Source organism: Falco peregrinus, chromosome 5 (genome assembly GCF_023634155.1).
Source record: "Falco peregrinus isolate bFalPer1 chromosome 5, bFalPer1.pri, whole genome shotgun sequence".
In the NCBI taxonomy this organism is placed as follows: Eukaryota; Metazoa; Chordata; class Aves; order Falconiformes; family Falconidae; genus Falco; species Falco peregrinus.
The window spans coordinates 113,150,935-113,170,242 of record NC_073725.1 but is presented as its reverse complement, the minus strand read 5'-3'; the positions used below and the strand labels follow the sequence as shown (position 1 = coordinate 113,170,242).

General features: G+C 37.4%; 1 protein-coding gene across 12 annotated transcripts in view; it reads left to right on the top strand.

Annotated features, from left to right (window-relative positions):
- The window catches only part of ATP2B2 (ATPase plasma membrane Ca2+ transporting 2), a 432,035-nt gene that overhangs the window by 398,328 nt on the left and 14,399 nt on the right, over positions 1-19,308 (top strand). For all 12 annotated transcript variants that reach the window (XR_008747494.1, XM_055806184.1, XM_055806177.1 and 9 more), the window contains 4 exons: positions 1,694-1,907; positions 5,546-5,757; positions 8,836-8,943; positions 12,772-12,954. Coding sequence is in view for 11 of the 12 variants with exons in the window: in XM_055806184.1 (XP_055662159.1) it covers positions 1,694-1,907; positions 5,546-5,757; positions 8,836-8,943; positions 12,772-12,954 (717 nt within the window). In the remaining variant the exon portion in view is untranslated. The remainder of the gene's footprint in view (positions 1-1,693; positions 1,908-5,545; positions 5,758-8,835; positions 8,944-12,771; positions 12,955-19,308) is intronic.

Below are 19,308 nucleotides of genomic sequence, written 5' to 3'. Positions count from 1 at the left end.
TGCTTTTCTCCATCCCTTTGAATAAGCCAAAAATGAATATTTTTTAAAAATAAAATATATCAAACGTTGTGTAAATGCATGGGTGTTAAAAATACGTTTTCAAGAGGGAATAATATTTGATCTCAGAGGACAGTTGGAGTACAAACCAGATCCACAAGAGACCAAACTCCTTACCCTTGTTCTCCCTATGTCCTTGGGCTGCTGAATGGATATTGGCCCTCATTATTTGATAATATTTCATTTAAAATGAGCATTTAACCCTTGGAAGAAAAGGGCAGGGTTCATAAGGGTTTTTTCATTGGCTTTGATTTGGCTTGTATGCTGTTCCATAAGTTCTTCGCTTCTGCATGGAGCTGCTGCAGCGCCGCGGCAATGTAAGGCATAAAAATAACGCTTTGACCTTCCAACTTTTGCACTGTAGATCAACTCACTTCCATTATAAAATGTGTCATACTGATACCTGATTACTTTTGAGATTTTATTTTCCTAATAAAACCCGTCTATTTGGAACAAGAAGCAGACCTCACCGATACTGCCCATTTTGTTTTCAGTCTGAAGGCGTAGGAGGCTGTTAGGTACAAACAAGGAACCTAACCTACATCATTTTTCCTGATATGAATCCTTGAAGCAATTGCATCTCTCTATCATTACAGCTGCCCCAATGAATTAGAAATCAAAACTTTGTAATAGCCATCTAGAGTTCTCCTGAGATCTGTGGTAGTTTGCTTTATTTATTTACTTTTATTTTGTTGGTTTGTTTTGGGGGGTCTTTGTTTGGGGTTTTTTGGTTGTTGGTTTTTTTTTGGTTTTGGTTTTTTTTTAATGTGATCTAAAGTCCTCTGTAATATGACCATAGACTCATTCTCGTATTCAGTGGGGAAAGAGCTCCTTCTAGTGGGGGGCGATCTGCTGTGGAAAAGCAAATGCTTCATCCTGACAAGTGGTAATGTGGGGTTTTTTTCTTTCCAGTTCCACTTTTTCAAATATGCTATCCTGATAACCATTAAAATAACAAAATTTTCTTATTTTTGCACATTTGAGATAGTTAAATGAGTTTCAGAATGTTTTTTTTAAATTCAGGCATCAGGCATCTTTTTTGTCACTGTTGTTTTTAAAAGGTCTTTATTTAAGTAAGATATATTAAAATGTCTCGGTAATTGTTTCATACATTTCTAATAATTTCAAGCTGTTTCTGAAAAAACATATAGATAGGTTATAGTAAACATATAGATAACATATAGCAAAAATATAGATAACATATAGGTTATAGTAAAAGGAAACAGTACTTTTTAGGTTGTTTCAATATAATTTTTCTTCCAGGAAAAAACCCTCCTGCTTGTATTATCTAAATCCAGCTGCAAATTTAAGCGTGATGCATGGAGTAACAAAAGGGTCTTGGGAAATGTCTTCTAAAGTGTTAATGTTATGCTTTACCAGAATGGTGTGATTGTAAAGATCCCTTATTTAAATGACTGGAGAGAAATAATTTATCTTGGCTGAGATCACTGTGTTTCCTGTGATTCTGGTCTTGCATAGGAAACATAGGGAGGCCGGAGTAGGTCAGACCAAGGTGTTTCGGTGTCCTGTCCTCAGCACCGCTTGCAGTCACACGGGAAGAAATAAAGTCACAGTGACTTACCTGACAGTAATTCTTTTTCTAGGAAATATTTAACGTCCTAATTTGTCTCCACAGGACTCTCCTCTAAAAGCTGTGCAGATGTTGTGGGTCAACCTGATTATGGACACCTTTGCCTCCCTTGCCTTGGCCACCGAACCTCCGACAGAGGCTCTGTTGCTGAGAAAGCCGTACGGCAGGAACAAACCTCTTATATCCCGCACCATGATGAAGAACATTTTGGGCCACGCTGTTTATCAGCTTACTCTCATATTTACGCTTCTTTTTGTCGGTAAGAAAGTTTGTTAGGCTTGTTGCTTAGTGTAGAAGCATCTAGGTCTTGTAGCCTGACACGTCAAAGTGCTTTAAATGTAACCCCTCAATGTGCGCAGATTAAGTTTGTCGCAGTTAAACAGCTGGCAGGATTGAGCTGTTTGATGGGATCAGATGGGAAAAGGAATAGTTGCAACAGAGGGATTTAGTCACCTTTCACATGTTGTTTACATTGGGAAGGGCCTCGGTGAGCTTTTTTGCCTCCTAACAAAATGCAGGTTTGGACTTTGGCAAAAGTTTCTGTTAAAACATAGCGTAGAAGGTTAGGTTTTAACGGGAGTATCCAGCCTGCTGCTTCTATACTGAAATTTCTTTGAGAGACTAGTCATCTTTAGTAGGCGTGTAACAACAAATTAAAAAAAAGCACAGCAAAAATCAAGATCCATTTTATCAACATCTGGAGAAGCTGTAATTGGGAGCAAAATGTTTGCCATAGTCCGGAAGTATTGCTGATCTTAGGTAGTATAGATAAGCAAGTACTCAGTATTAAGTGATGCTAGTAACACTCTGGTTTGGTATTTAATATCTAGAATGGATAGTAAAAGGGAAAAAAAATCTAATCTGTTAGATTAGTGGACTCTTCTCCAGGCCTTGCTAGCAATGGATGCTTTTTATAAATTGTAATTTGGAGAGGGGAGGGAAGGAGGAGGAATGTTTTTTGCTGCAGGGAGTAGTAGGGGCTAATAATAGATTCTGCTGCTCCACAATCATAAGTGAGTTTAGTCAAAGGACTGATAATTTTATCAACTGGGTATTGTTTTCTTGTCTCTATGTCATTGCTGTTCAATTACATGTGTTGTCTTTTAGGCTTTTTTCTTTATAATCAGACTTCCCTGTATGCTGTAAATGTAAATTAATGGTTTTCAGGAGTTTTTTGAGCTCCATTGTGCAAGTCTTACTCCACTTTACTACCAACTGGCAGCTTATTTGTAATGGAGGCGGTGGTCTGTTTACAGTAGAGCAATTCAAACCAAAATAACTGCCAAGTTTTGAAGAGAGATGGTCTGTGATATTGTTAGGCTTACAGTGCATTTGAAGAATGTCTAGTGAGTCTAAGGAAACTGTCATTTCAGATTCTCCAAAACAGGTGTAGAAGGTCTTGGTAACTGATGAGTCTTGGAACGAGAACTTCTGTGAACTTTATGGGGAGTTTTAATGGCTTGATGGTTTAAAATACTTTATACTGAATCCTGATGAAAAGAAAACCAGGGTTTTTCGCCCTAGTCTAACTACGTCTGAGGGTGTCTGAAAAACCCTTGCATACTTTGAAGGACACAGCCCAACGCATTTTCTGATAAGCCTCGGAAATACACTCTTTTCCTTTCTAAACTCTATGAGGCTCAGCTTTGCAGTGAGATGGTGTTCTAAACTCAGTGTTTCGAGTTTAGAACATAAGTTCCAAATGAATGAGAAATACTTACATTTGATCAACTGATACTTCCTTTTAATAGCAGGTTTCTGTAGAGACTAGTACATAAAGTTTTTCTGTTTTTTGTATGATGTGGCAAAAAATACATTGTGTTTGAACATACAGTAATGCCTTTGGGACATCAGGCACATCAGAAATCCAGAGGTCACTGTCTAGTTCTGTCCAACTGTAGTATAAAAATATCTTAACCTCAGCAACTAGGTGTAATAAACTTAAAGTTGATGTACTATTACAGCTTTTGGAACTTCTTTGGAAATCAAAATTAGTTATGGGCTTAACTACTGCCATTCCACAACAGCAGCATGTTCTGCTTTGCTAATTGATGCAATGCAATAACAGAGACTTAAGGACAGGTACAGGAAAGTGTTATTCTTATATTTGTGTTTCTGTGTGTATTCAACAAAAGCAAATAGATGTTATATTTGTATGTGTATGTGTATCTATAAAAGATAAAATTATGATATCTGTTTGCTTTTGTTGATTTTTTTCCCCTTTATTGTTCAGATGTAGTAAAGGGAATGTTTTCCAACACCGAGTTATGTCTCTGGAGATGCATAATCTTCTTAAAAATCTCTGCTCTCTCCCAGTCTTAAGTTTTGTGGCCTCATACTGTGTTACCGATACATTTGTGATATCGCAATCTACTTTCTGTCAGAAGACTATAAGCCAAAATTTTTCTTTGGAAACTGGCTTGTTACTCACAGGGACTTGAATGTGAGCTACTCAAATATCCCAAGGCAAAAAAAAAAAAAGCTCATTGTTAACTTAGTTGATGGAATTAATGACCTCAGGAGAAAACCTGAGGAAACCTTTCTTCTTCTTTTTTCAGAAATCTTGAATGCAATGCTAACGGCGTAGAAGAACAATGTTCAAGGTTTAATTGGCTTTTATTAACACGCTGGTTACAAAAGAGTAGCATTGTGATAATCTTCTTTACTCTTATTATTTACACTCGCATGTGAATGCCCCATCCTTACGTTAAGGCAGTGCCTCTTTCACTTTCAGTAACTGTGTGTTATCTGTAAACTTTGCATATAAGAGGGTGGATGAAGATGGGGCGGCGTGCGCTGGCTGTGTGCGCGTGCCGGCCGGGAAGCCAGCTGTGTCCTGGGCTGCATAAAGCCCAGCGTGGCCAGCACTTCCAGGGAGGTGATTCTCCCCCTCTACCCACTCCAGTGAGACCTCACCTGGAGCGCTGCGTCCAGTTCTGGTGTCTCCAGTACTAGACATGGACCATAACAGGTCCACGTGTGGAGCCACAGAACTGATCAGGGAGCTGGAATGACGTTTCTGTGAGGAAAGGCTGAGAGAGTTGGGCTGGCTCAGCCTGAGGGAGAGCTCTCAGGGGGCTCTCGTTGCAGCCTTTGGGTGTATAAAGAGGGCTTTTAAGAAAGACAGAGACTTTTTACCAAGGCCTGTAGTGACAGGGCAAGGGACAGAAGATTTAAACTGAAAGAGGGTCGATTTGGTTGGACATAAGAAATTTTTTTGCAATGAGAGTGGGGAGACACAGGAACGCGTTGCCCAGAGAAACTGCCAATGCTGCATCATTGAAAGTGTTCAAGGCCAGGCTGGCTGGGCCTTGGAGCACCATGACCTGCTGAAAGATGTCCTTGCCCATGGCAGGGAGGGTTGAACTAGATGATCTTTTAACGTCCCTTCCAACCCAAAGCTTTCAAAGCAGACTAGCAGAATGATCAAACCCAAATCTATTTAAAACCAGGAATGCCTTTGTTTTTTATCATTAATATCCTTGAATGCTTGTGGAGAGCCATGCCATACCGGGTTAGCAGGTTGGTAAAAACTGCTGAACAGTGGTTGCTTCCAACCATTGTAGAAAATTGCACATGTACTGTCAGTGGTCTCAAATGCATCAGGAGAATTGACTTCTTAGAGTAGTTACTACTTGGTTAGAGGAAAAATGCTACTGGAAACTGTTTGCATAGGTGTATTGTGTTATTAGACAGATGGAAGTCATCATTTGAGAAGCTTCTTGCTCAGGAAGTTTAGATGTCTTTTGCTCGCTGGTGTTATAAATTCTGCCTGTATTAGAGTAAGTGCAGAAAGCAGAGCACAGGAGGCAACCAGCTAAAGCAAACAAGGGGAATATAAATTTGTTTTGATTGATTTATTCGAGTGGAAACCTTTCTTTTTTGTCTTATACATAGGTGAGAAAATGTTTAAGATTGACAGTGGGAGGAATGCACCACTTCACTCTCCTCCTTCAGAGCATTACACCATTATCTTCAACACCTTTGTCATGATGCAACTTTTCAATGAAATCAATGCACGGAAAATCCATGGCGAAAGAAATGTCTTCGATGGCATCTTCAGAAATCCTATTTTTTGCACTATTGTACTGGGTACATTTGCTATTCAGGTAATGGTCTGGGCAAGAATTTGTAACGATTCATCAGAAATCTACCTTAAGTTTTTTTTTCCTGTGTGTTTTTTTGAAATGTAAATGCTGCAGGAGGCACACTTAATAGTAAACCACCTGGTTTCAGATACTTTCTTAATCAATACAGGTGTCAATAATGGAAAGTGTTATGTAGCCATACTAATACAGCATGATTTTTTATCATTATAACTAGGTCAAATCTTAAATTAATCTGAAGTACAATGGTAACAGCCATCATGATTTGTTGATAATGTAGCTGGGTATTTTAGAAGAAATTATTAAATAGTATACCGAGCAATAGCAACAAAGCATTTTACATTAGTTTACTACTCCATGAATAGACAAATCAGCTCTATAGCTATAATAGACAAATAGGTAATGCTGACCTCTTCTTCTGAGGTTAAATGCCACTGCCAAATAGCAGTTGATGTTCTCAGTAATACTGCTTCTTGGTAGTAATTCTTCATGTCCATCTGTTGAGCTTGCTGTCTCAGTCACATGTGAACATAATTACAGAAATACACACTTTTCCCAAATGGTTGTAATTTTACTTCTGTAAGAACCCTAATTCCTCCTTTTGCTCCCGTATCATCAATTTGCTGGCATCTGTCCTGTACTTGATACCATTAGACATTACCTTCTAGAAGTCTTCTGTAGCCCTCACAATTGGTTAGAGCTCAGCTGTTGCTATCTTGATATTATTATTGCTCAATTCTGCAGTGGCATCCTGGAAGCTGTCAGTATTGGGACCTTTCTCATGAAAGGAGTAAGGAGGATGATATTTGAATGTGGGCTATAGTGGTTTGAAACAGGAAGGGGGAACCACTCAGTAATGGGAGAAAGACCACCAGTGATTGGTAGTAGAACTTGATAGTGGTGGTCTTTAACAGCTAGTTTGAAAACATGGATTTACTGCTATGAACTAAAATGCCTTTAGGAGAGGCCTGACAAATTCACAATCATCTCATTTTTTATTTTTTCCCCCCATCATGGATAATGTTTGAGGATGTTTTGTTAGTTCTAGGCATTACTGTGCTCAGTTGTCTGGCTGAAAAGCGTCATCTAGCTGCTAGCTACATCTCTGAATCAGCTGCTGAGTTCACTCACTCTTCCCTACTGAAATAGTACCTGGAATCCTTAAGTGCACAGCTCAAAGCACTAGGGTGGTGCTCTGACAATGCATCAACAAGGACATTGGAGCATAAGAGTACTTAGGCTGCGACTCTTACTGGGTTTTAAGTCTCTTTTTAAAATCAGGTGATTTTTCATGGGACAACAGGTTAATCTTTCTGTTAATTTTCCACTTTCTTTACTATGTTGTGGGAATACAGCTTTGTGTAATGCTGCTTGTAGGAGCAATGTCAGAAAAGTATTTACCATTTTAGCCGTGTGTTTCAGTAGCTGGGTGTGTGAGCCAGGCATTTTCTTCTAAAGAGAAAATGACCCTTTCCAGGTGCTTGGATTATGTAAATGGATATGGGAGATTACAGAAGTGGTTTTATTTTATATTTAAAACTTTCTTAGTTCCATACATATTTACTACACTTCCTGTGACGTACAGACTAATTGGCTTAAATATATCATCTTGGAGTGCCATAGTTCCATTAACTGTCAGTTAGGTTAGTTTAGTTTAGTCTTCCTAAACCCCTCCAAAAAAAAAAAATCCAGCAGCGGTGGCCAAATTTTTAAATTAAAAATATGGAGACTATTACAATGCATCCTTGCTAAGGATCAGCACGTGCTTCTGTGAGAGCTACAACAGCTTGGAAAATAAAAGGGTAGTTACCACTCCTGTCATCAGACAAGCAGTAGTTTATTTTTTTAATTCCTTTCTCTGCTTTCAGAATAAAGAAATAATTTTCACACTGAAGGAAGATCCATTAAAATCTTCCATACAGCATTTAGAAATTTTTCTATGTCAAGCTGTAATTTCTTTCTTATTATTTTAGCATCACATTCATAATTTTTGTTTTGCCTCGTCCTTTTTCCTTACTCTTTGCAATCATTTCCCCACTTCCTATCCACTGCCTTCCATCCTCTGTCACTTCCTTCCTCCTGCGTATTTGCACTTCGCATGGAATGATTTTGTGTTCATAGTTTGTGTTTATTCACTCACACAGGCAAGCAGCCACTTGATGTATTAGTGTTACTTTGTGTCTCAGACTGGACATACTACTTCAAACTGCAGTTCTGCAGCCTTTGACAGTTTAAATTTCTGGCTTGTGATTTCAGGTCCCTGGCTTTGCAGCAAACAAGAGATAGGAATAGTACCTGGTTTCCAGTTAGTTAACCCTTCTCAATCTAACCAGTCTTAGAAACTTGTTCACATTCTATGCGAGTTGGTTATCCTGCTGCAAGCATGTGGTTTTCCCACCCTCTTTCTCCAACAGGACTAGATTTTGGTATGCTGTCAGTCTGTCCTTGATAGCACATCTGTAAGTGTAGAGGGGAAAACATCTCATGCAACGGACAATCCAAAATAAACATCAGGGTCAGCATATCCCCAGCTGAGAATACTCGGAAGCTGGGAGAATGGGGACAGTCCTGTTTCCCTTCTGCCTAGGAATCCAGACGTGACTGTTGTTAGATGTGAGGCTAAGGAAGCCTTAGCAGGAATTGGTATGGTTTTTCAGACCTTTATTTCAGGGTGCAGACGTTTGTGTGGTTTGATTTTTAGTGATCGAGATTCTGCAGTTGTTGCTGGATGGCTTCCAAATATGTTCTTCTGGCAGCTTGACTTAGTGCCACCTGAGAGTTCTAATGATGCGTTTGGAATATAAGACAGTATTTTGATTTTGGGTGCTCTTTAGATTCAGTCCACTGAGCAAGAGATTATTAGGATGTTTGACCATTCTACTGGTAGGATATGTTGGAATCAAACCAGCAGAGCTCTAATATGTAGAAAGACAAAGTAAAATCTCAAGTAAAATATGACTGAAAGTTGTTGAGGTTTTTGTGGGGTTTCGCTGTTTTTGGAGGGAGTATTTTGGTTTGTTTTTGTTTGGTTTTTTTTTTTCCCAGAAAGTGTTTAACTTTCTCTTCTGCTTTTCTTTGTAGATAGTAATTGTCCAGTTTGGAGGAAAACCATTTAGCTGCTCTCCCCTGCAGCTTGACCAGTGGATGTGGTGTGTATTCATTGGATTAGGAGAACTTGTATGGGGTCAGGTAAGCATTCAGGAATGTGCAGGTTTCTTTCTTTTGGTTTTATAAATAAATCAAAGATCTGATATTGTTCATAATCCTGCTATACTGTTGTTTCCTTGATCTCTCACGATGTTGTATTTAGCACACATTGAAATGCAGGGTGCTCTCTAAGTTCTTGAAGAACAGATACAGTAGTAAGGATAACTTATCCCACTGCTTCTTTTGATTTTTGTTAATTTTCCTGTCTTTTCTTTCCCTAAGCAGGGTGTGCTTTCACCAAGGTGTTCTTCAGTTAGGCTTTTTCATGAAAGATGTTTGATTCATAACCTAGTCCTCTAGTCACAAAAGAAGTATAGTAAGGGCAGACACACTGCAACCTTTCCTGCAAGCGAGCACCCACTGCAGCACGGGTATGTTCAGCCATGCCAAATTTTTGGAAGTGAAAAGTTCTACTTCCATGTCAGCCCGCTCATTCCCTTGCTGAAACTGCTGCTCTGTCAATCCCCAGTAGCCTCATCGCTGGCGTGGGACGAAGTCCAGTGCATTTAATAGGTGCCTGCAGTGATCCTCTGCCCTGCCTGCTTCTGTGGGCGGTGGATGGAAGAGAGGGGGAAAGAAAAAGGATTTTTTCCTAGAATAGTTGTAGAGAAGTGCAGTTTAATTCATGCGTCATTTTAAAATTCTGCTGCAACCTCTGTCATCATTAGCTAATATAAAATCACATCTAGCTGTAAAAACAAGTGTCAATGAGGTAATTATTTTATTATCTGTCTGGGAGTAATACTACAGATACAATCAGTATTGTTAAAATGCTACGTTGGCCTTGTATGTAGGAACACGTATTGCAAAGTTAATAATAATGTTAATTTTTTCATCTTTGCATTATTTATGTATTTAAATTGATGCCACCTGTGAGGCTACATTTTGCCTCTCAGCTGTAAAGATATGTATAGATCAACTAGTTTGCCGCTATGAAGAAACAGGCAAGAAATTGCCAACTGCAAGTGACGGCTGAATGGTTCTGTTGGAAGTGTGATGAATAGGTGATAGCTTTCAAAACTGATTATTTGTTCTCTTATGGAAAAAAAATTACTTTTTGGACAATTGGGCCTCAGATTTTTTTTAAGAAATAAGCTCAGAGTTATTACAGCTTTTAATGCGTATCTTGCTGGAAACCACCGCTATGAGATCGTTGTACTGTAATTATTACCTGAAGATGGGATTTGATTTATGACCTAGGAGGACGAAGAGCTAAAATCTATTTGATAACTCTTGGAAAGAAAAATTTGTTTTCAGCTCATGGGAAGATACCACCTTTGGGAGAGGGGAAGAAATGCAGGGAAAGGGAGAAAAATCCTAGCTGTTTTACCAGTTCATTCAGCTGGGAAGAATTTGCCACAGCCTTTCATCAATGTGCTATTTGACTTCTAAATTTTGTTATACATGGTTATTACATAACCTTTGAAAACTAAGAATAATATCAGCATCTGTTTTCAGGTTGAAGATGGGCATAGTTGCCCAAGCTTTATGGTGAGAGCCTAACCGTTAAATTAAAATGGCGATTGGGATACCTCAACAATTTTACCACTGAAAAGACTACAATTTTACACAGAGAAAATATAGAGGAAAAAAATCTTTGTTCTTGTGGTCAGTATTTAGTGATAAACCAGAAAAAAAAAAAAACCCCACAAGCTGAAAAAATGTATTATTTACATATTTCCATGCTTTACAGTTTGTAGCAAGGCCTCTCTTCATGGAGTTCCGCAGTGGGAGAGACCCCTTGCCCTTTCGAAGAGGTGCTCCTCTCCTTTCTCAGCCTCTTCTCTCCTGCTGTCACTAATCCTAGTTCAGCACAAAGCAGATTGGTTATCCCTTTGTTTTATTAGTTTCCTGAGCCTGCTGCTCTTGTGAATCACTAAAGCCAATTAAGATTTTTGAGTTTGGATGTTAAAGTTGGCGCTTTAAAAAAATCATTTGAGGAACAGTTTTCTAAAAGGTGGCCCTCATCACTTCTGAAAACCAGTTCTTTCCAAAGTATTTCATGTTACATCCCCAGAATTATTGATCGCTCTTTAAAACTGCAATACTTTTCCTGGGAATGTTAGTTAGTTCCTTAATCTACACCCAGTCTACTGAGCCTGCTGTTACCTGAACTGGGCCGGTGCCTGCAGATACAGAAAACAAACGAACAAACAAAAAGACACGCAAACACCCAATGAAAAGAATTAGAGCAGAATCTACCAGCCTAGCTTAAGAGAAGTTAAGGAGAGGATCATTCTATTGCACAAAATCACTACCAAATACAGTTGTTTCTGTGTGCACTATCTTGCAAGTCCTTCATCACCATCAATTTCATCAGATACGAGAGACTCTCAAGTAGCTTCTTTCTGTAGAGTGCTGGCACTATAGTGTTTTGAAAGCTGAGAAGCTGAAGGAGTTTCAGTAAGTATTTATAAATGACTAGCATTTACCTTTTCTTTTTTTCTCTTGTTCTGTCTTTGCTCGTGTCACACCAATTTATTAATATTCCAAGTTTACAACTTGCGTTTCAACCCCCAAAATGCATTTTAAAGAAGTTCTTTAGTAAGGTAGAAACAAATTGCTGTTTGTTTAGGGTTTGGTTTTTTTTTTTCTTTACATTTCTTTATAAATTATACCATAAAAGTGGAGTTGTGGATCGTGAAGTTCAAGGAGACCCTTGGGAAACTCAGCAGTTTATTTTCATCCCAAAAATGTTTGGTGCCTTTTCAGGTGTCTTCACTATATCCATTCCAGTTTTCCAAAACTGTAAGATGCATCCTCACTAAGTTTCGTGCAACTGTCTGATTCTCTCTCTGTTTTCCACACATTTGGCCTTCAGAGATGTAATTCCTCACTGCTGAAACAAAGACAAACAAAAAGAAAATTGCAGCACTTTTTTTTTTTTTTTGCTAAATGGGTCTAGTAGTTAACTTTGTAGATATTTTTTTAAGTGTTCAATATGTTCCAGGTAATGTCTTGTTTAAATAGCCATCTGCTCATGTTTTTGTTCAAGCTGACAAAAGACATCAGAACAAAGAGAAAATGACTGCCCAAGAGGATAACGCTGAAATGTATTTAAAAATAATTGTGTTAGAAACTTGTCTAACTGCAGTATTAGTTAATTTTTAAGATTATTAGCTCTCTCCTGTATTAATTACTTCCAAGGACCACTCTGGTGAACAAACAGAATAAGAAGAGGGGCTGAGTTAATGAGAATTTATTAGGAATAAGGACACATAGTAAGAGAGAGCCCTAGAAGTTGTCCAACAGGAAGACAGTCAAACCCACCTTTCAGAAACTTCATTTTTTATATGTGCTTAGAAAAGCATTTCAACTTGCTGAAACAAAGAGAAGCTGAATACGTGAACCAATGTAGCATGAGAAGATTTAAAAGCATGAGCTGCAACTAGTTTTAAGCTTACTTTAACGTACATGAGGCTATTATCAGTCATTAGAAGTACCCAAACTTGCAGACATGCCAGTCTTCCTAAGTTTTCTTTAAACGACTACATTCAAATGCCTCCATCTTCTTTCAGTTTTTTGAAAAAGGACGTGTTCCCTGATCTTAAGCTTGCTCCATAGCTATGTGTTGCCTGTGTGGTTTAACGATGCAAGTAATGCTAATTGTTTACACAGTAAACGATGTATTTTTTACTAAAATGGAGTTGAGTTGTGTAAGGGTAAAGTACCGTTAAGAATATGCTTATCTTAGGTTTCCTGAAATATTATAGATCCCATTAAAATGTCAGTGTCTTTTGTAATTAGCAGATTATTATGATATTGTTATTGAATGAGGCTTATGTTTTCAGTACTTGTTTATAATTTTAGGTCATTGCAACCATCCCAACAAGTAGGCTAAAGTTTTTAAAGGAGGCAGGGAGGCTCACTGAGAAGGAGGAGGTCCCTGAAGAAGAACTCAATGAAGATGTTGAAGAAATTGATCATGCAGAGAGAGAACTTCGACGTGGACAAATTCTCTGGTTCAGAGGGCTCAACAGAATCCAAACCCAGGTATGCTAAAAGTGAATGCCCACATGGTCTCAAAAAAAAAAAAAAAGATGTTTAATCTTGATCAAGGCAAGATAACGTTGTAAGGAAAGGCACAGGGTGTTTGTGTGTGCGAGTGGTGGTACTTGTTATTTGCTTTACTGTTTCAAAGGAGGAACACATGAAAAAGTGAAATAGGTGAACTGAACAAAGGGGTGTGTGCAAAGAGACAAAGTGAAAAGATTATAAAATGATAATATGCAAAAAATAGGACTACTTTTTTGTGACTGCTGTGAATAGACATTCTTTTTCTACTTCAGTGATGAAGTAGAATAATAAACATAATATTAGAATATATAGATGAAACAGAATAATAAAATAGTGCTACTATAAAATAGCTGTGACAGTGCTTAGCAAAATGTTATGAAGGGTTTCTGAAACATACTGGTTTATTTTGTCAAAAATACATTGTTGTTGCCACTTCTGCAATAACAGGATAATTTAAAATGTTGAGTCTAAAATGCCATTTGATTGATTAAAAAAAAATAATCTTTTCAGTTCTGGCACTACCATATATATACATCTCATGATTAAAAGGAAGTTATTTTCTTTCCTATTGGGTAACGAAAAATGTGTTTCTGGATTTATTTTTAGTAGTAATGGCCTAAGCAGCTATTAAATATTGAAACGTGTGTGTTGGCTACTATGGATGATTCCTTAGAAATATCTTTTCATTTTAAAAATCCCCAGCTTTTGTTAAATGCAAAAAAAAGGCATTTTTCAATACACTAAATGTTTACACTGAATCATGGTGCTAAATATAGTACAGCTTAGGTTATCTAGTAAAGTTTGTCCTGTAGTGCTAAAAGATTATTTGAACTATTTTGCCTTCTCCATTGCAGTGAAGTGGCATGTTTTGTAGCACTCCAGTCCTCTCTACTTGATCTTTCTAAGATCAAGTATTTGTGCAAGCTTACAGAAGAGAGCAATGTTTTACATGGTGCTTACAAGAAAAAATACGTGGATAATTAAGAAAAATATTTTTTTCTTTAAAGAATCTTTTGAAGAACATTTTTATTTCAGAAGATTTTGATTTTTGTCTTCATTCAAGTACTTTGTCCCTTTTTCCATCTACAAATTTGTACTTTTTTTTCTGCAGAAAGAGGCAGCCATGCATTTTAGAAAAAAAGTGAGGGAAAGCAGTTAACAGAAAGTAGGACATTTAGGTTTCTCTAGTGCATCTACAGAGCAAACAATAAAGAAGGTGGAAACTACCATCAGAGGGATGAAGGGTTTGGGTAAATTCCCAGGATTCTGTGGTAATTAATTAAATATGGATCTTCAGCTTTGAGGTTGTGTGTCTTGACTCTTATTGAGTCAGGAGCACTCATCATTAGTGAAAATTCAAATTGTCACAGTATAAAGGTGACAAGCAGGTGCCCAGGTAATGGTGATCCTTATGAAAAGGTGACCTCTAAATGTGCATTCTTTTCTTCCTGATGGCTGTAGGAGGAGTGTTGTCTGTTGGCATTTCTGTCAGGATGTCTTTCTGGTTGTGGTGAGTGTAAACAACTATGAGCACAAAAAAGCAAATTACTCTCTCAGTTCTTTTTCTAGTCTGAGAGGTAGCTTTTAGTTCTGCATATCTTTGTCCACTTAATTCACAGATAAATTATTCTTTTACACTCTTTAAAACAAAATGAACATTAATTACATTTCTTTGCTAACATCCGTCTTCTTAGTTTCCTTTCTGCTCTTAGTTGTAGAAATATCTTCGGTAGGATATGTTATTTCTTTCCTGCCAAGAAGCCTCTGTGATTTTTTTTTTTCTCGTTTTGTTTATCCAGTGACTTTGACTTTTACATCCATTTCACATCTGTGGAATGATAATGAAAAAAGGAAATGGGCCAACAGATTCAAAAATAGTTCCAAGGTATCCACTGGAGAGTGATGAATTTATACAGAGGTCAAATTAGATCCACTGTTGGATGGACCTTGAGTTGAGCGCATTTTGATGCTCTATGTGTTGTGGCCCATCCAAATGAATTCATACACTTGTACTACATTTCTCAGGAAGCCAGCTAAAGAAGAGTTGATGGAAGAAGATGAGGATGTCTGTAGCATCCTTGGGGAGCTGGAGGATTTGCAAGAATCCTCTGATGTCTAATGCACTTCTGGAGATACGGAAGAAGAAGGTAGAGCATCCCCTCCCTTTATATATATAACAGGATGACAGTAAGATTAGGAATAAACTCTAGACTCTCATAACTGGATTGATCATTCAGATCCTAACAAGACCCGTTTCTACCATCATGCACTTGTGATGTATGTTAGATTTTATTTTCTATTCAGTCATTGTTGGACAGATAGCCACAGCACTCAACAAAAGCCTTCAGTCCTAAGACAGTTATAAAGATTCCACGTTAGTGGGGTTTGGTGGGGGTTTTTTTCAGATAACTGAGAGGTCTTCCTTATAATGCTCCAATAAAAACTCATCCAAACTGACAAAACCTTTGCAGTACTAAAGATATCTTTCTCTTTTTCACACCCTCTTTCAAAACAGAGGATTCAAAGCGCTGTTGATTCTTCATATTGCAATGTCAGACATATTTCTGTGAAGACATGCATTAGTTTAGTCTAAAGAAAGGTGTGTGAAAAATGCACATAACCAAGTCAAAAAGACTTGATATCTACTTCTGATTTTATTGGGGTTTTTTTCCTACTTTTGTTCATTTAGATATTTTGTTGCCATAACAATATACTATAGGGCTTCTCTGGATGGATGCATGTTCTCCTTCTCTGAATGGAAGAGTGTTTCCTGACGGGGTCCTCTCTCAGAAGCCCACTGGCACAGCAGGTTTCACAAAGGACCCATCCTAGTCATGCGACTTTCAGAAAGATATAAAGGTGGTCTCAAGTTGTGTCAAAGACAGGACTTTGCAACCTCTGCTAGTTTTCATCATTTTTTTCCAAGTCTTTGCTGCAGTTCTCACAAATTCTTCATTCTGAAGGAAGAGACAAGACTGATCGTGCTATCTTGACAGATCTAGTAGCCTTTGTGAAGTTCGGCAAGTTCACTTTCAGGCAAAACTGCATAATCTGAGCAACAACCAAAACTCATGGCATCTTTTTTAATTGTCTACCAAAAAAATATTCTACTTGCCTCACATTTGAGTATGGAAAAATGCAAAGTGTGAGGATCTGAAAACTTTTCAGGCTACAGGAGAGATTTTTACACCACCAGGCCTGATTCTTTCCTCCTCTGCTTCATTCATCCCATGATTCAGTTTGCTTTATCTGCTTAAGGTGGGAAATAAGTGTATATAAATATTCTTAGAATAAAAGCGAAAACTCAAAAATATACAGGTGACGGGTGCTACTGGAAAAGGACAATTTCTCTTTAGATACTAAAAAGTACATAGAGTACTTTTCTTTCCCTTCTTTTCCTGCGTTTAAACTTTTCTCTCAAACCAGTGCAAACCCTGTAGCAATGGAAGCTACTCCTGGCAAGTACTTTTGAAGTTAGGTAAAAAACTAGCACCTCGATTTCTGGCTTTCCATATAGCTTCTAATATAGAAAACACTGCAACAACCCAGTGTAAGTGGAATGAAAACTGTTTTATTTCATGCAGAAATGTTTTTTTTTGTTGTTGTTGTTGTTGTTTGTTTGTTTCGTTTTTAAATAACATCCTGGTAGGAGATTAGGTGCCTGAGACTTCAGTCCTGTTAATGTTAATGAGAACAGAAATGCTTGCTGAAAGTCTGTTCTGTGTTAAACATCAGAAAAATATTTGTTGTGCCAGAACTATTCTGCTAGTACAAGGTTCTTTTTTTTCTTTTTCAAACTGCTCACTGATATTTTTATTTGCTGTGTGTACCTTAAAACTATGGATCTTCTCAAGTGTAGAACATCCAGAAAAATGAGATAGGTGAAAAATTCCAGCCTTACAAATAAGCCTCAAATGTAGGACAGTATGTTTTTTCTCTACTTGAAGTCCTATAGTCAACACATGATTGCATCCTATATTTTGTTTGAAATTTTTCAGACTTTCTATGATGTATGACATAATTTCCTTTCTTCTTTTTAGCAACTTGACTTGTTCTAAATAAATGCATTCTTTTGTAGTTAAAAAACTACATCTTCACTTAAAATGCATTATTTGTTTCTATGAACTCTTTCTTTATTTTTTTCTGGTTTTGGAAGATAAAATTTTGGGCCAAGCTCTTCTCTTCTTTCTTGGCTTCAGGCAGAACACAGCCCTGTATGTTCAGCCTTAAAGATGCTGAAAAAGTTGTCATCCTCCCCCTGTGAATCATATCCATGAAGATCTGTAGTTACTTTCTTCAGGAGAACAAGTAAATTACATGCCTGTAATTCTCGTTCTCTGGAGAAACTATTAAGTACAGATCTTCCCTTACCTTTTCATTCTTATACGAAGGTTTTCCCTTTCAGTTTATTAGGAAGACACTTGTACGCCTAGAAATGCCCATTGGCTTAGGATTTATCATCTGTGTCTTTCACAGTGATACGCACTTCATGCTCTCAGTAAGAGTCTTTAAAATCTTTTTTGAATGGTCTCTTTTGAAGAGTGCTCTGTCACCTGTGTTAGATCACGAAAACCCAAGATCTGTATTTAATTCTGCTTTTGTACAGTGAACATTTCAGGTGAGTATTTAATATGCCTTCATATATACCCAATAGTTTGAGCCATATGGTTTTTTTTCCTAAATGCCAATATGAACCGTAGGAAATGATTCACATGTACCCCTGTTGCATATGCTAATCACCTTATATTGTATTTTTTTTACTGTGATATTTGTATTGGACATGTAATTCAAAGTTAGACTGCTGCAGAAAACCCTGAGAGCAAAGCTGTAAAGCATTGTGGTGACTGCTTAATACTGTACGTTACGAGTGTGCACATTGAAAAGCATGTTGTAAACAGGACTCTCAGACAGTGGGTCAGTGAACAAACCAGCTGTTTCACGTTTGTATAGTAAAAGTTCAGTGTGAAAATTTTACAGCCGTAACCTTTGATCCCTTTTACAGCTGGCTGTGGTATGCTTATTCCTAGAAAAAATGTGCAGGAAAATAATGTACCAAGATAAAATAATGGGAGGGAATACATCCATGTTATTAAAGATGAAGCCATACAAATTTGTTTATTCCTAAGACTGGGCACAGCAGAAAATGTCAGCCAATTTACCATAGTGCTTTCAACTTGGAAAATTTAGGAGGGCTTATGCCAAGGTTTGTGCTGTTTTAAATGATAAATATACTACTATACCTTCTCCCAGCTACTATCTAGGCTGTGTATCTTCAGAAATCTGGGTTGCAAGATACAAATCTGGAAACAGTGGGTTACTTCAAATAATAATGGTTGAATTCTTCTAACTGATACTACTGCTGTTGCTTTGTCATGTCGCGGTTGTACTAATGTAACGAAGAGTACGTTTTGGTGTGTAGGGATTTGCAGATGATATTTTCTCCTTGATATTATCAGCTGCCATCCCTGACTTTACATTTGTACACAGAGTCTGCTTGTTGTTGGGTTATACTGGTGACAAAGAATGCCTCGAAATATTCAGCTCTTTTTTTTTAACTCATCCTCTGTGGTGGGCGATCAGGATGGATATATCAAACAGTGCATACTGTAGACATATGGAAGTAACAAGTAGAAAATTGCAATAATATTTGCTGCAATAGTTAATCCAGTTCCACGTGATTTTCTGTGTGATTTCAACTGCTCTGTATAAAGTAGGAATCTTTTAAAATATATAGTTATAAAAGACTAATATTCATTATCACTGTATTTACTTTATACAAACTAATTATAGAAAAAGTCAGATAACATATTGGAATGCTTTCTATTTTATCAAGCTAGTATTCTGACAACCCTGGTTTTGTAGACAAAATGGAGTCGTATTTAGAGTATTTTAAAGGCTTTTTTGATTCGATGAGGTGTCGTCCCCACCCCCCCAAATTCCAATTAAGTGACTGGATTTTCTTCCCTCTGGAAGAATACCTAGAGAGCAATAACAAAGTAATTTTATCCTCTGTAGGAAAAGAGCGGAGATTAGTTGTATCAAGTATTCCAGTTTGATTTACTTTATTTACATATAAACAAAATCATTTAAATTTTAAAGATTGTCATTTCAAATCTTCTAGTTGTTTAAACTGATGCAGTTCCACTGCCTCTATGGAGCTGTTTCATTTTATCCAGGCAGAAAATTTGGATCATTTCATATCTAAGAACACTTAAAAGTATTGATTCCCTTTGAAGTAAAACTGTGTGCACGGTTATTTATTGTTTTTCATTATTATTCCTGTCAGTTATGCAACTGTATCCATACTTTAAGCAACCTGTCTCATTCTTT